This window comes from Boleophthalmus pectinirostris, unplaced genomic scaffold, assembly GCF_026225935.1.
Source record: "Boleophthalmus pectinirostris isolate CB_2022bp ecotype Guang Dong unplaced genomic scaffold, ASM2622593v1 HiC_scaffold_12, whole genome shotgun sequence".
Taxonomy (NCBI): Eukaryota; Metazoa; Chordata; class Actinopteri; order Gobiiformes; family Gobiidae; genus Boleophthalmus; species Boleophthalmus pectinirostris.
The window spans coordinates 23,700,889-23,718,011 of record NW_026571018.1 but is presented as its reverse complement, the minus strand read 5'-3'; the positions used below and the strand labels follow the sequence as shown (position 1 = coordinate 23,718,011).

The 17,123-nt window shown below is 39.1% G+C and overlaps 1 protein-coding gene across 1 annotated transcript in view; it reads right to left on the bottom strand.

The window, feature by feature from the left end:
• Positions 1-1,185: 1,185 nt before the first annotated feature.
• zbtb20 (zinc finger and BTB domain containing 20) overlaps positions 1,186-17,123 on the bottom strand; it is a 31,477-nt gene continuing 15,539 nt past the window's right edge. Inside the window, exons 2-4 of the mRNA XM_020922999.2 lie at positions 15,321-15,472; positions 12,958-14,436; positions 1,186-11,092 (exon numbers count right to left, since the gene is read on the bottom strand). Of these exons, the coding sequence (XP_020778658.1) occupies positions 10,551-11,092; positions 12,958-14,416 (2,001 nt within the window). The 5' untranslated portion in view covers positions 14,417-14,436; positions 15,321-15,472 and the 3' untranslated portion in view covers positions 1,186-10,550. The remainder of the gene's footprint in view (positions 11,093-12,957; positions 14,437-15,320; positions 15,473-17,123) is intronic.

Genomic DNA, 17,123 nt, shown 5'->3' with positions numbered 1-17,123 from the left:
CTCACTGCTAAATTTACCTGTGCTTATCTCCTTTAGTCTTATGTTAGTTTGCCCACGACACCTATCCCTGGTTAGGGCCCTGCCTGCATGGCTTTTGCATCTTGGAGAACCAGAGTGAACATGGGATGAGCAGATATGGCTGCCCCTTGTTCCAACCATTAAACTTAAGGGGCTTTTTACACTAACAATTATCTGCATAGTTGGATGGTCTGGATGTGCATTTTAAATGTGCTTGACTGATTTTTCTTTAGCACTCTGCAGTAGCTGCTATCTTTAACTTGGAACTCGTGTGCTGCCCTGGTTTTGCACCATTCTTGTCATAATTGGAATAAACTGGGAAGGACCCAACTAGTCACTCTTCTGAACCTTTTGTTGTCTAAGTGTATGTGTAAATAACTCTTTGCACAAGGTGTGACTCACTGTCAAATGAGGCTGAATTAAACATGAATTTTGAGATACTAAAGAAATCTGCAGACTTGAAGACCAGGAAGCTAAGCCTCAGTCCTGCAAAAAATAAGTTGTACACTAGAGGGCGCCAGTGTCTTTTCCTTAAATGAAACACGTGCCTGTCAGCAGTGTGAAAGGCACGTGCTAGTAGGTTTAATCATAACTGCGAGTAGCACCCACATCCCTGTGTAGTATCTTGACACAAGTTTACACCCTTCAGTTTATGGGGAAGTGGTTCGAAGAACTGTATATGGTTCAATGTCCAAGGGTTTTTGAATTGTTCAGAGGATAAAGACTCCAGACCAAGGTTATTCTACGTGATAGACACGTGCTGCGCGGACCTGTGAGCAGAATACGCCATAAATATAAAAAGAAAAAACATTAAAAAAAATAAAAATAAACTTGTCTATTCACATTTCTGAAATGCGCCATGTTATGAATTGCTGAAGTCTTTTTTGAATGAAGAAAATTACCTGCCCAAAATAGTTGATATAAAAGCTTTATTTTATCCCAGTGTCCATACATAATTTAACGTTAAACGTAATCTAATCAAAATCGTTTTTAGTGAGTTTTAAAATTTAATGTAGACCTATTTACTATTGTACAATTTATTTAGCGCATTAGTGCCTGTCTTTTTGTGCAGTTGACAAGTATGTTTCATAGCAGTTTGTCTACGCTGCTAAATGCATGCAACATAAAAGACTGTAAAATAAAGGAGACACCAGGCTTTCTGTGAAGTACAGGAAAGTACTAGTTTTATTCCTTCATAATCAAACTTCACAAACAGCTTGAACTTGTACAATACCTCAGAGAGTGAAAATTACAAAAAAAGTGCTGGTAACATTTACAAAAATCATCCTTACTTAGCAACAATCAGTTTATTCTTCCACACTTTTTTTAGTCTTTTGTATTAAGGCTTAATACTTCTGTATAAAGTATATGCAAGATAAGTCTTCACAGTTTTTCGAAAAAAGTCACAATATTATGTAACATAATGAAGCTTTTACGGCTATTTTCTTTATAATAACAAATACACATCACTGGTAAATATATGTGAAATACAGGGCTTATTGTAAAATGGCAAGTAATGATACTGTTTGCTGAGATAAATTGATTCCACACGCATTTATAGGAAAGTGTTGACATACCATTGCTATAATTGAACAAGAAGGAAAGAGAAAATGAAAAGCAGAAACACTCTGGAGATCGCCTCTAAACTTTGGCACATCCCATCAAACAACTTCACAAATATGTGACGCTTTTGGAAATGATCTTGTATGGAAGAAGAGCATCAGTGAAACATGCTGGGTAGTAAGGTGCTAAATCAGATATTATAATGCCAGCCTCTTTGCTCTCATGGCCAGACATGAATAAGGTGCATTTGTAAGACTAAAAGCATGTACTTTTGTTTAGAACAAAATGTGATAAAAACCAGATTTGAAAATTTTTTTTTACCAATAGTCTTGAGGCGACCTCGTATATTCACGCATTTCCATGAAGAGAGTGTCACTCTCCTGTAGGTGTCTTACTTATAACTGTGGTATGTGAAAGTAAAAGCTGTATTGTATGTAATCATGGTATGTGTTTTTTTATTTTTCTAAATCTTTTTAATTTTTTTTTTTATTACTGTTGAAATTGTGACAAACTTGATAAGGAGATGGGATTGAAAACTGAATGCAGAACTAAGCCAAGATATATTCACAAGATCCTCTAAGCTGCACTGGTTTACAGGTCAACAGATGAGAGCTCTAGCCCTAAAACTTACCAATTCACCCTCATGCATACTGTACGGTTAAAGTGACGCAACAAGCTTGCTTAAATAGTCCACATCACGAAAAGCAATTTGGTTTTTAGTGCAAACACAATTGGCTGGCTTCAGCTTCTCAATAATTACAAGCTCACCAAGGAGAGTACAAGAAGGCACATACTTATGCTTCCTCTAACACGCAACATATTTAGACAAACCGCAACATCTTTCAACAACACCACAAAGCTGTGAAAACAGGAAAGCTACTACATCCAGATAATGGTGAAATTTCACTGAATTATTGTCAAAATTTACACCAATGACAGACGGTCAAGAGTGACAGGTGTTACGTGACCTTGTGTGAAAATGGATGGAAACAGGTTTCTCGACCGATGGAGATGAGATAAAGGTGCATTTAGTTTGTTTTTTCCTCCAGATGATGTGTGTTTCATTATTAGACTTTTTAAAGCATCCTGGACAAGATGGAGAGGTGTGCGACAGTGGGCAGCTGGTTTGTATTTTGGTTTTTGGTGGTGTTACGCACAGTACGTGTGTATGTTTGCTGAAAGATGGAATTATGGCGACTATGTAATGAAGACAAAACGACAACGTGACCAATGGGAGTCTTCCCTCATGCATCCCAATGTCTTTCTGGTTTACAAGAGCGGCTTGATTTGTCCAAAACAACCACAAGGAGGAAACAACAGTTTTTTAATGTAATGCCCCTCAATATATTTTTGGACACTATTACTCAAGGGATAAGTGCTGGATAATATCAAAAACTGCTACGTACAATAACACACAAATGTGCATTTCTAAAAACCAATTCTGTACCTTTCAATACAAAATAAAATTAATCACCATTTACTCAGCATTCCCACTGTGGGCAGGCGATGGTCGGATGATATCGGTGAATTATATTGCTTTTTGAAGAACGAAGACCAAAATAAGTCTAGTGCAAATCTCTTTTCTGGTTTGAGAAGTGGCAGTTGATGCAAAAAGATAATTTTTTTTCTATTAGCAACAACCAGATGATTGGGATCAGTGGATTGCTGTCAAGTGGTATCCCTTTGTCAGTACAAAAATGATTAGAATATGCAAGAATTTGGAAGGGAAAATATTCCATTTATGGGTAACCCCTCAACGCAATTAACCAGCACAAAAGGAAAAAAAAAAATCCATTGTCTTCCAACTGCAGACTGGTGTTAGAGCGGCCATGTTTTTTTTTGTGCAGTTCTGTCCATCAAAAACATCTCTCAACTTGGAAAATGTTGTCAAATCTCCCTCCAGTCCAGTGTTTGACAAATTACATTACAAAACGTTCCTTGCACATTTTTCAAAACAGCAGTCAATACATTTCAAACAAGCTTGTCTCATAACAATAATAATATAATAATAATATAATAATAATAATAAAATACAAAGCAACTTGGAGCATAAATTATTCAAAAACAACCGACAACACATACTGCAGCATATATTTCAGGGTCTGCTTAGTTGTGATGTTAAAACTATACCGTTACTACGACAGCTCCACTTCCGCCAAGTTTTGAAAAGGGCAAGTGTTTTGCCAGGGTAATAATAAAAAATAGCAAGCTAACATAAGCAAAAAAATAAAATAAAACTAACAAAATATACACATCTCACAATTCAACTCAAGTGCATTTTACTTTACAAAAGCATCTACATACAAGATATGGCAGCAATAAGCTTGACAACAACCTACCAAAGGGACCAATATTGTCCAATGTGATTTTTATCCTATTTCCGGATACAAATTATACAGCAGATTAATCTACTCAGATCAACCTTAGAAATATTGTCAAATTCTGCCAAACATTTTACATTCACTTTGCAGTACTGTGCTGCTTTTATAAAAATAGATAAATCCATTTGACCATATTTGGACCTCATTGTAGTTTTCGGTTTAGTTTCCATTATTTTGCAAATTCAACTGTAGTGGATGGTAGTGGTGGCTGGCACTGATTAATGCTTTTGATCTGAGTTATTTTTTCCTTTTTCGAGACATGTTGTATATGATTCGTTCTTTTTTGGCTTCAGAAAAAACCTACAAATATGTGCAAACTTAAAATCTTGGTCCATCTCAAGTATATAAATGGCTAAATGCGTTCCAAGTTAAATTATAAATTTAGGGAGTTTAAAACACTAGGATATTTGACAAACTAAAAACACATAGGATAGGCTTACACTAAACATGTGCTAAAAGTGTAGAAAATTCAACTGATGTAACCTCATTTTTCCTGGAGCAATGCAATGTGTTTTTTCTTTATCCGATTAATATTCTATTTTTGCTGCATTTCTTATAAAAAATCTATTTTGGTCTACAACAGGCAAGATATAAAACAACCAATAGTGATCAAGTGACAACACATGGATAGACTTTGACAAGCACCCTGCATGATGAAAAACTCACCGGACTAAAGAGCCTCTAGCCTGATCACAACAAGAGCAAAACTGTCCTCCGGAAAACTGAAAACATCTGCACTTTCTTTGGTTTGGGAGCAAAAACATTGTCTAAAACACTTTTGTCCACTGTCTACACATTACTATGGCCCCATTCACTCCGACTGCTCTGATGTGCCTGCCTAAACAGCACCAAGAATACCAGCCCGCCTAGAGCTCAGCCCCGAGACCCTCTCATGAGAAGAAAATCCATTTCCACTGCATTGTAAACTATGCAATAATAGACAATGCACGCTTTCAAATCCACAAAAGATGTACAATTAAATGCTGGACAATTGTATCTTTTTCTTTTCAAATGTGGAAAAAAGTATATTGCCAGACAAGAAGCTGGAATGTTCTGGGCAGGAATGCATGTGTTTTTACAATACAGGGCGTAGGACTGAGCTGAGAAGACGGTGGCAATAGTAGACTACTGTAGGTGTAAAATCTTGAATGGCAGAAATACACCTCAAAAACATACGAAACAAAAGCCTTCAAATAAAGTAGCAGAGAAAGAAAAGTTGTACAGACATGACTGCAGAGAAGTTACCAGCAAATATAAGAACTGCATGTTTTGAGAAAGCGACGTCACACTATATCATAGACTATGTTATGTTATAGCTTAGATAGCTGCGTAAAGCTCATTGAGAACTACAATCTGGCTGTGTGGAGTGATGTGGAGACTGATGCTGTTGTGTTTTACAGTAGGATGAAAGGGACTCGCTATATCACCTTGCCTATACTTTCAATGTATTCTATTAGGTCTATATGAAACAAAATGGCTGAAGAGTGTGTCTTTGAAAATCATAGCTCTTTTCTCCTATTGGTTGAAAGTATGAAAAGTGTGGAGGATTGGAAAAGTCAAAATTAATAAACAATAAAAGCAAATTCTAGTGTTTATTTTATTTTATTCTTTTTTTTTTTTTTTTTTTTTTTACCCCAGTTTGCGGTTATTTGCTATTGTTTTAATTAAAAATAAATTTGGCAGAAAACAGTGGCTGGAGAAGGTGAAGGCTGCAGCTCTAGTAATTGGTCCGCAGGGGATGTTTTAATAAGCCAATCGCAAAGCCTTTTATCTCAGTCATTTCTGAAACCACCCAAACTGTGTGGCTATTTCTCCACCATATTCTCCAATCTTTTCAAGTCCCAATAAACCAATCACTTAAGTCCCTCTGTGCACAACATTTCTGTGGCATTCATTTATCGCTCGCCAAAATGTCTTCCAAATAATTTTGGGAGAAAAATAATAATGACTTTTTTCTTGCACTAGGCTTGTCTTTTACAAATCCCATAAGGATAAAAATGGAACAGAAATTAAAAAGAAGCTGTCAATCATATGAAAATATATGAATTGTTGGGGGGAGGAGGCCAGTGGCTTGCATGTGGAGAGGTTTACTACAAAGGTCAAGAGGTCATCCAAGGACCAATCAGAACCTGTTACTGCAGCAGAAAAACCTTCCCGTTACAGTAGGAACCAGTGGAGCCGCTGACATCACTTGTTGCCATGCAAACTTGGAAATATTCATTCCCAAAAATATACTGGATTTTTGCCAGGCAGTGTGTGTGTATTACAGGCGATGGATGTGTTTGGCTCCCTCTGGTGGTCAAAAAGCGCCACTGACTCTTCCTCCCCCTCGTAGATACAGTACAGTACAGTATATGGCTTCTTTGCGGATTGAAATAAAATGGAATTTGTAAGAGACCAGCCAACAATGAGACATGACTTTTAAAATCCTCCAGTTTGTATAGTAGACATAAACTTGTATGAATATATCCTCTGAATATTTTAAAGGGTTCTAAGGGGATCGTGACCAGCAGGTTTGTAGTATAGTAGTATAAATATTACCATCTGTATCTGTATAGCTGTGCAATGTAGGAGAGAAAAACTATGACTCCTGTTATAGTTGCTGTAATATGTACTGATAGGCACTTGATAGGCATATTCCCTATATCCCAAAAGGTATTGTATACTCTCAAACTATCTGTAATCTTTCTGTGTGGACACCATGACTTAAATATATATCTGTATTCACTATAATGCGTAGTATTGTAGAAGGACAAAGATGCAGTGAACTGTATTTCAAAGTAAAAGATGTATATGCAGACAGGTATAGAAGGACGTTTCTCTAAATAAAATGTTCCAACATGCCCCTAAACCCTTTTTACTGTTTTTTTTTTTTTCCATTTCCTTGTTTTGTTATGTATATTATGCATATATTATAGTACACTGTGAAAATATTACTATCCAGTTGCGTGAAGCTATGTATAAACAACACCACTATTATCACCAGAAATAAAAAAAGAAGCAGGAAATAAAATATGAATTAAACATACGGCAAGCAGGACAACATTGTATTGTAGACCCTGTGTTTCTACGCTAAGATAAACAGAACAGTAATATATTGGAGACACATTACAAACAGCTGCAGGCTCAAGGCTATTATCTACTCAATATGTATTTTGTTCTGGAAAAATATGGTACAGTTTGCAAACATAAACTATTTTTTCGTCAAACTAACAACTAGAAGAAGCACGATTAAAGAGTATTTTCTGGATTTTTTTTTTTTTTTTTTTTTTTTTTTTTTTTTTTTGCAATATGCAAAAAGATGACCACAACAAATAGCTGAAGCAGAAAGAGATAATATTATATGGAGAGTGTGATGCCAAAAGAAAAGGATTCATGGACAAAGCCTGGGATTTTTTTTTGCTATAGCACAGTTTTGACACTAGACAAGAGTTCCTCCCCTACACTTTCGAAAGCCCGCTCCGCTATCAAAAACATCACTATGATACAACATGACAAGCGGACAACTTATTAACATTCGTCCGGATCAAATTGGCTACTTTTGATAATCTGACACAAAAAAAAACCAAAAAAAACCAAAACATGTGGTACAATTGATAGTAGTGAAAGTTGGAAATTATAAATAACGACACTGAGCTACTTAACGTACTACTGTATTTAGACCAATGATACAACAAAGCTGGTTGAACTATAGCTACAGTCAATAGTGCATTTTGGATATATGTGTTCACACAAAAAAATATGCAAAAAAGTTACGGTGCCATGAAGGAATGCTAAGTAACACACTGAAAAATTCTCTGCCTTTGCAATTTTTTTCCCCGTTTTTTTGATGGTTTTGGCAGTGTTAAACTTGAAACAGACAACTTCAATGAGCTGTGTGCCAGAAAAAACGTGTGGCAATACTGTTGGAAAGAGAGATTTCGGCAGTTGCTTATAGTATAATCTATTTAGTGCATTGTCTGTTAAGGCAAGAGATTCACCCTCCACGTGCTGTGTAGAGACAAATATAGCACTACTACTAGCATGCAGCAATATCACCGTCCTGGCAACAGCTACAACAAGAACCATACACTTTTTTAGGTTTATATGCAGACCAGAGAGGACAGGCCCAATCAAATGTTCAACAATGTGCTACTTTTTATACAGTGGACCACCCCACTGTTCCCTTACACACATACAGTCTATAGTAGCAGTTGGTCGACCTCAGCACAAGTGTCCCAGGCGATTTAGGAGCCCGTGGAAAAGGTTTTGGGGAGCTGCTTCTCATATGAGTACTATGTAGTACCTGTGCTGCATATAGCAACGGAAGCCCTACAGTTGAGATACACCACTTCAACAGTTTGATTAGGCTGACGACACACGGACACTCACACACAAACACTAAGGACTGTGCACAAAGGGACAGATACTGAAGAAGCTGCATTCCTCCAACACTACAGAGGTCTAGACACACAACTGTATGTGACACACATATACTATAAGTATTATTTATATCATTAGGATAAGCTCCTCCCACTGAGCTGACTCACGTAGCATTTGAACTGTTGTTTGGATTGGGTGTTTTCAAAAGAAAATCAGTTTTTTTTTTAAATATAGCAAAAAGTTTATAGGGAAGTGATGCCATAAAAACTAAATCTGCACAATTATGAGCACAAATTAACGGTAAAATCAAATGCTTGCATTATAACAATAAGATATACTGTAGGTAACTGCAAGCCCTAAATAAAGAACTGTCAAGAGTCTTGGAGAAGTCTACAACCAATGTTGAATGAACAAAAGTTGAACAAATATTTTCTAAAACTACATCTTTGTTACAGTAGTGCACTTATTGGTTTAAGCAGTGCAACATATATGCAAGAAAATAATGCAGTCCACTTAAATGTTTTTTTTTCCTTTTGAAATTGAATAATAGAAAATCATATACGCCCATTCAAAGAAAATAATTCAATTTTAAGCACAGGCATTTCAATAAAATGTGCAAAGGAGCACTTTTTTCGGACTGTGCGGCAGTCTTTTCAAGACCACCTTATGCTGATAGTTATTTTTAAACAATACAACTGAGGAAGGGTTCACTCACATAATAGAGCTCCTCCTTTGCAGTTGCATGTGTGTGTTTGTGTGTGTCCTAACTGGAGAAGAGACGATACAAAATGATTATCACAAAAGCTTTAGATGATGTCATGCATGAACACATTTAATGTCCAGTCTACTCTGCACATGCTGTGACTTGGCTGTAGAAAACAGGAATGTATACAACTGTCTAATGTCTACACCGTGTGGTATTTCAGAAACAAAGCTACTTGTTTTCCTTTGCGCCTCTAATTCCTCTCACAACGTCGCAGGCCATTTGAGCCTCAGGGAGAGCCAATCCATCAGGCGCAATTAGCTGCCAGCTGCTAAAATGGCTCTGTGATCGTAATGAACAGGTTATACAGCGACGCCAGGATCACGGTGGCATTTATTTTCAATTCAAATTTGATTCAAATTGAAGTAGTCCCTCTTTAACACCATTTGAATCTACAAGTAGCCTATCCCCCTCCTTTTCTATATCATCAGATTATCAAATCAAAACAATGGAGCTGAGTCCAAAGCAACACTTTTAGAAGAGTTGTTTTTCTCTACATCCTATAACAGTCAGGTGCAAGTGAAGAGCAGCAGTTATGAAGGAGAATCGCATATTTGAGCCTGCCATAACTGTGGATGGAAAAGGCTAACATCAGTAAAACTATTTGTCTTTTTCTCATTCTAAAATGGAAGAGGTCTAGCCTTAACAGTCTTTTAAGATATTAGTGGCAGTGTATGCAATGAGTTCAACTTCAAACCTCAGACAAAAATAATTCTTGCTCAAATATTCATCTTCACACCTCAATTTAGTAAACAAAAGCATCAAATGCATGGAGAACAATTATAAAGAGAAGTGTCGCCTCCCCCTGACACTTCAGTAAGATGACTGTTAGTACTGTTCAAAAGTTGCATTGTAATCCCTTAATAACATGGGAATACATTAAACCAGTGTCAAATTAACTACTCTGATTTTATTTGACAGAAGGCAATCTTGTGACCATCAGTATTTTAAGAGGGAATAATAACTCCACCCACAATTCTGCTTATTGTTGTTGTAAATGGTACCACAGTAAGCTTGGACACTGAGTCTCCAAACTGGTCAGTATGGGGTTTTTCTGCTGCCGTGAGTTTGACTTCAGGCAGCTCTCTCTCTCACACATACACACACACACACACACACACACAGAGGACGCGCACAGCACACCGCACACTCACCCACACTACAGTGTGTCTGTGTGTCTGTGATCACTCTAGGCCTTTCGGTAGTGTTCAACACATAAATCAGGGTTTTAGGAAAGCATACATTTAGAGGCCTGTAGTTAGGATCCATCCAGTAGATCAATATCAAACTACTAAGCCTTAAGGCCACCATCAATTTTTTTCTTTTAGAATAACAGAAAAAAAAATCGGGAAACTTAATGTGCCAGTGTCTATACTCATTATTCTTCATACATCAAAATAAGAAAAGGAAAATCTAGTGCCATTTATTTGTCATTCTTTCTGAAAAAGTTTATCTATTTGTACTTATCCATCAGGGACATGCTTTCGCATGTGGTCATTGAAGTTTTCAATTTGCTCGAACTTGGCAGGGCAGACGGAGCACACATAGGTGGTCCCTTCTTGGCAGCTGGCCTCAGCAGCAACGCCCACGCCCGTCCCCACGCCTGTGCCCACGCCTGCTCCTCCTCCCACGGGCATGGCCAGGGCCACCACGCCCGCCCCAGGCTCGGGAACTGCCATGGGCATGGGAATGGACACGGGCCCTGGCGTCCCGCCCGCCTCCGCCATGCCCATCCCCATCACCGAGCCTCCGGCGCAGTGCAGGGCCATGTGGCGCTCCAGGAGCGTTTTGTGTGAGAATTTCTTCTTACAGATGTAGCACTCGTAGGACTTCTCTCCGCGGTGCAGGCGCATGTGCACGTTGAGTGAGCTCTTCTGGGTGAAGCGCTTGTTGCAGATGCTGCACTGGTAGGCGCGCACCCCTGTGTGTGTCACCATGTGTTTGATTAGGTAATCCTTCAGGGAGAACGAGCGCCAGCAGATGCTGCACTGATGGGGCTTCTCACCTGGAGTAAACAAGGACACAGCGTTAAGGCCGGATAGAGGACACTGCAAAGGGACAATTAGGACCAAAGTGCATTTGTCAAATCTCTGTGTTCATGGTTCTCCTCTCTGAGTTCACTTATAAAATAACCTTGTGCGTTTACCGTAAACGAGACCAGAAACACACACCAATACAAAGTAGATCCCAAATGGATATTGTCTTTGCTTTATTCACGTCCAACTCAACAATGTGAGCTTTTGTTTTAGTGTGTGAGCAGTACATTTGGATACAAAGGTGTGAGTGAGAACACAGGTGTGTTATTCTAATGATCACAGTCAGACATATGTACCATCCAGTAGAGATTTGGTTCAAGGCAAATGGTAAAGCGACTGGAGGCCTGCCAGTGGCGTTGGCGCCACACAAACCATGTAACAGCTTTAACTGTAAACTTTTGCAGTAACACGCAGCCTGCAGCCAAACGTGTTACTTTGCCATCGGAGGCGCTCACCTCGGGCTAGAATTATTTAAACCTGTGTCATCTTGTTACACCAGAAGATCTGTTAAGTCCTGTGCTAAAGAAGTGTTTTTCCTTTCTGTTAAAGCAAGCCACGATTAAATATGAAATATTTATTTTATTAAAACAGAATATCTGAATGCTTTTTACTGTCACCACATGGCAAGTGCTACATCATTAATGTCTCACACAGTGTGTCTGTGCTAATAACTTAATATGTGAAATAACACTCGCATGTGATTCTTGGAGTGAGCTGTGGTCTTCATTATTTAATTTACATTTTTTTGGTGAACAATTTGCTATTTCCCATTGAAATAAAGATATTGATTAATAGTTTGTCAGATTTATATGATACATTATTTATATTATATATTATTTGATTTCGATGTCCTTTCAAACTATTTCCTGGAGTACTCCAGAGAACAAATGTTCACTAACTTCTTACTTCAGATCATGGCTTCTTGTAAAAAGTGTGATGAGATTTCTAATTAAGTGTAGAATAGCTGTAATAATTAAATGTAGTTTTGAAGAGTCAGTGGGTTTTATATGAATAATAATGACTGCTTGAATAGGCACTGATGTGAGTGTGTTGTATCTAATTTATTCTCTCTTAAAATATCTGACACTATGGACTGCTCCAACTCAAGAAATAACAGAAATACTAAAACTAACTAAAACTAAAAATATAAAAACAAAACATTTTCAGTATTTTAGGAATTTATAATATTTTGGTAGATCTGAGCTGTGCATTGCAATATTCCTATGTTCTTCACATTTGCAATTAAAGACAGCATTTTTAAAATTATATTAAAAATGTGAAACACTTATGAATTATGATGTCTGGATGGGACTACACATTTACAGTAACATTTTCAACTTTTTTCACCATGCTCTCACCTTGTAGCGTGAACACAATCATCCAAAATTAACTTTGAAATAATAACTATTACGACTTGTGGCACAGGTCTGAATTTTGATATGCCACCTGAGACATGTTAAAAGGAGTGTTATCACGCCTCACAAAGTTTCACTTTACCGTTTTAATTAATTTGAAATTTTTAATTAACTGTTTCAGAGAAAGTACGAGAAGTTTGACTTTTCCAATATAAAGAATAAAACATACAGGTGATGTAACTAGCAACATCTACAATTTTGTACCCTAGGCAGATGTGCCTAATGTGTGTATCTATTGTTACACACTACCGTAGTGTACCTAATGTTAACTACTACAGTAATGTACCTACTGTTAAATACTACATTAATGTACCTAATGTTAAACACTATAGAAGTGTACCTAATTTTAAACATTACAGTAGTGCTAAAATAAAAAGGAAGCCATTAACACTAAAAGTGAGTAAAAATACTAGACTCACCGGTGTGGACAAACATGTGTTTGACGTAGTTCTGTTTGGCAGTAAAGGTCTTACTGCACAGAGTGCATTCGTAGGGCTTCTTCTCCCCCTGAGTCAGGCCTGCGCCCGTCGGCTGCTGCACAGGTGACTGTGGGACGGGCAGAGGGTTTGAGAATGAAGGCATGGAGGGTGGCTGCACTCCCACAAACGGGGGCTGCTGCTGACTGGACAGGTACAGGAAAGGCTTGCTGTTGCTGGGCGACTGAGTGGGGAAGAGAGTAGGCAGGAAGGTGCTGCCAGCGCCCATGACTTGGGGGTTGCTGGTCACATTTAGCGGCATCCTCAGGTTGCTGGTGTAGTGTGGGGCACTTGGCAGGGGGTGAGACATGACAGAATTTGGCAGGGGTTGCATCATGCTACTGTCAGTAGTGCTGTGGGACGTGTCTATGTCCTCCATGTCCTGGGCCTGTTCTGGGGACGAGTCATTGACCTCTATCTGCACAGAGGGGCCGTCCGAGTGCTGTGACTCTCCTGCCGCCTCTCGGCTATAGCCTGACATGTAGCCCGGCTGCTGCTCCGCCGCCTCCGGCTCATTGCTCAGAGTGGAGCTCACCCCAGAATCGAAGCTTTCTCCTTTGGACTCGTTCTCCGCCGTGTGGTCCCCATCCTCCTGACACACAGACAGGGGCTCATAGCAGCCATACTCATCCACATCCTCCTGCTTAATCTGCACTCGGATAGGTCTGGGCTGTTTGCGACAGTGGGTGGTAGACTCAGGGAAGCGGTCCTGATGTGAACGCTCCTGCAGACGGTTCATCCAGGGGGGGTCCTGGGCATGTTGGTCTTTGTGAGGCCCCACAGTTGGGTCGTAGCTGGACAGAGAGCTGATGTAGTGGGGGCGGTCCTGTTTGCCGTTCAGATGGGGCAGATTGGTGTAGCTGTAAAGCGATGTGATGGTGCGCTCCACATTTTGCTGTGATGATGTTTGCATATAGCTGGATTCAGCATCACTGCTGGGTCCTGAGGTGCCAGACTCAGGGGTCCCTCGGGGGGTGTCCTGTCCCGAGTCTCCGGGAATCACAGGGAAGCCCCCTGGCCCGGCCAGGCCCACGTTCTGGGACACGATGCGCGTGCACTCATCGATGACTGTCTTGATCTGGAGGATGCTGGCGGCGGTGAGGATCTGCAAGGCCTCAGATTGAGAGACACGCAGGATCCCACTGTACATAAAGTCTATGAGCTTCTGGATGGACTGTACGGAGACCACCGACGGAATCTCGATGTCGCTGTAGCCCAACAGCAGTTTGTCTTGAAAGAAGGGGCTCCCAGCAGCCAGCACGCAGCGGTGAGCTCGCAGCATACTTCCATGGATTCGAACTGTCACGTCACAGAAGTGCCCACGATTGCGTTGCTCATTGAGGGTCTCGAGAACAGAGTTACTGAAGTTGTGAAGATTGATGTTATGAATGCGCTCGGTCATCCCCTTGCAACTGAGGTCACCTGCAGCAGTAAAACACACACCTCACTATTAGCAATGGATAAATATTGATATGCTAAGTATTATAAACAAGGTATCAATAATAATCAGTCAGTTTTTCATACATTGAGAACTTTACTCTGTAATCTAATTTTAAAAATATTTCCTTTAGCTGTATATATTTGCATTTTTCACATATGTAACATTGGCTTTCTTTAGGGTTACTGTCTTTCAGTTGTTGACTTGCTGTAAACAGGACAGTGGCAGTGTCCCGGTGCAGTGGGAATGCTGGTTTTGGCGAGATTCCCTACTCCACCATTAGATGGAGCAGTGGGCTCACAGGACATGGGCCTCTTTTGTGTTAGCCATGTGTTCACTCTGATGGCGCTCTGTCTATAAGACTGCACTGTGACCTCGCTATTCCATAAGTTACAACTTATTTATTTTAGGTCTGAAACAAAATGGATCAAAACTGAATTACTTTTACACTTGTTAAGTACATATATATAAAACATATTCTTATTATGACATCTAAAATATGTTGATTTTGCTGTCGAAGTTATGCAACTTTTTTTTATAAATACATTTAAGAATTGAATAATTGTTCTCTTCTTTAAAGAAGGTAAACTGGTGTAAAATATTTTGTAACCATTGCTTTCCTCAGTGACAGTAACATATAAAGTCTATTTTTAAACCCTGTTTATGATGAAATCTCATGCAATCCATTCGAAGTAGTCCAACTTTACATACCATAGGCAATGTAAATTGTATTAGACTGTTTTGCAAATTCGTAATAGTTTAACAAAATGTAGTAACAGAAATATACATGTAAGTGGTAGATTTTTTGGTTTAATTGTATGAATGTGTGGAGTGGTCCAGCGTGGAAGTTGCCCAGGAGCGTACTCACAGTCCGATGCCGTGGTGAGTGCTTGGAGTTGTAGCTGGTGATGGGGGTGCTGCGGGTCAGGCGTCAGGTTTGCTGCTGGTGAGTGAGACGACTTCAGAGGCCGGCGCTGCTCGCTCTACTGTCACTGCACTCGGCCCAAATCATGTGCCACGCTTTTTGGAGGGAAGAGAGAGAGGGAGAAAAAAGACAAAGACAAATCTTAATAGCACACACACACACAGACTCAATGTTATTGCCACTCCCTTAATGAACCCGATCACGGTAGCACCAGATATCTACCCCGCAACACGCTGCAACAGATGCGTGAAGAAGAGGAGTTTTTTACACACAGACCAATGGCGGGCCTGTGCACACATGACCTCCAATTACAAAGCAAGGGTGGAAATAAGATTGTTTTTATGGTTTAGGGTTGTTCATTGGTTATCTCTCTGAACGGGCAGTAAAACCACGCCCGTCTAAATAAATTACTTTTAATTCTAACTTTAAAAAATCACACGATTCCAAATTTTGGCTAAAACAAAATTTTGTGCCAAAGTGCTGCATTCTTCAAATTGCAATTTGCTCGAGAGATAATAGAATTTCTAACACACAAGTCATTCATTAATACACAAGAAAGGCATTGAATAACATCAAGCATGTGACAGGCCGATTTTGGTGAGTTATCTTTTTTATACTATACCCGTCCAAACACTGGGAAAGAAATTGACCTCGCAGCTGGGGACAAAATGATGTAAACCACATTAAAAGTCTCATGGTATCATTTAAGGTCATGCTCCCTGAAGAAGCCATGCAAAACGCCCTTGTGCTATTCAGAAATGATTCCACTCTCATTAGTTGCATGCTCTTGGTAATGCCTCCTTTTGGCATGGTAACTATCAATGTTGGTATAAAAGTATTCTAAGAAAAAAAGTTATATCAGGTTTTAATTTTCGTAATCCTGATGTTATAGAAAAGGCCATCTTGTCACTCTTAACCTGCATTTCCACCTAACTGTTAGAGAAATTCCATTTGTGTGCTATACTAACACTAAATACTAGACTAGACAATCTGCCAAATCAAAACTCAGCCACGTTTAGGGATCTGACCAGACCTGCACCAAATTGTTGGCACATACTACTCTTCTTAGTCAAACAGCATAACTCAAAGGTCACCAAAATACATACTACAGGTCTTTCAGGTGAAGTTTTAAATGGTGCATATGAAAGAATTTAGTGCCACTGCCAAATTGCCAAGAGCTATTTAATTCTATATTTGTCAGTACTTCCTGGAAGGACAAGACAACATTTAATATTCCTGTACATATTACACTTCACGAGTAAATAAATTGTAATACTTGTAAGGTCTTTGGACACTATGGTGAAAAAAATTCAAATGTCCAGTCTGTACTTTTGCATGTTATTAACAATGACAAAGCAAATGAAACTGGCCACTGAGTTACACAATTGTATAGTGAGTGTGTTGACAATAAACGTAATCATACGTACTGTCACCAGACACCTCATTATATAACCAGTGCTTTTATATAAGCTCAAATACTCTGGCCAAGCAGCCACCATTTTGGACTTTCCAAGTTAAAGCAGTAGGCCTATAAGCTGACTAAAAATATTGTGGAAGGCTAAGGCTAAGAGCTTTGACCCTTGATATAACAAAACTATTAGTGCCTATAAAGTACACCTGCAATAAACTTGGATATTTTAGTTGTATTGGTATTTTTGTAATTCCCCAAAACAAGTTTTCATATTTTATAATGTGGCAAAAGTAGTTCTAAGACCGCCAACTATAATTAGACTCTCACACATTTAT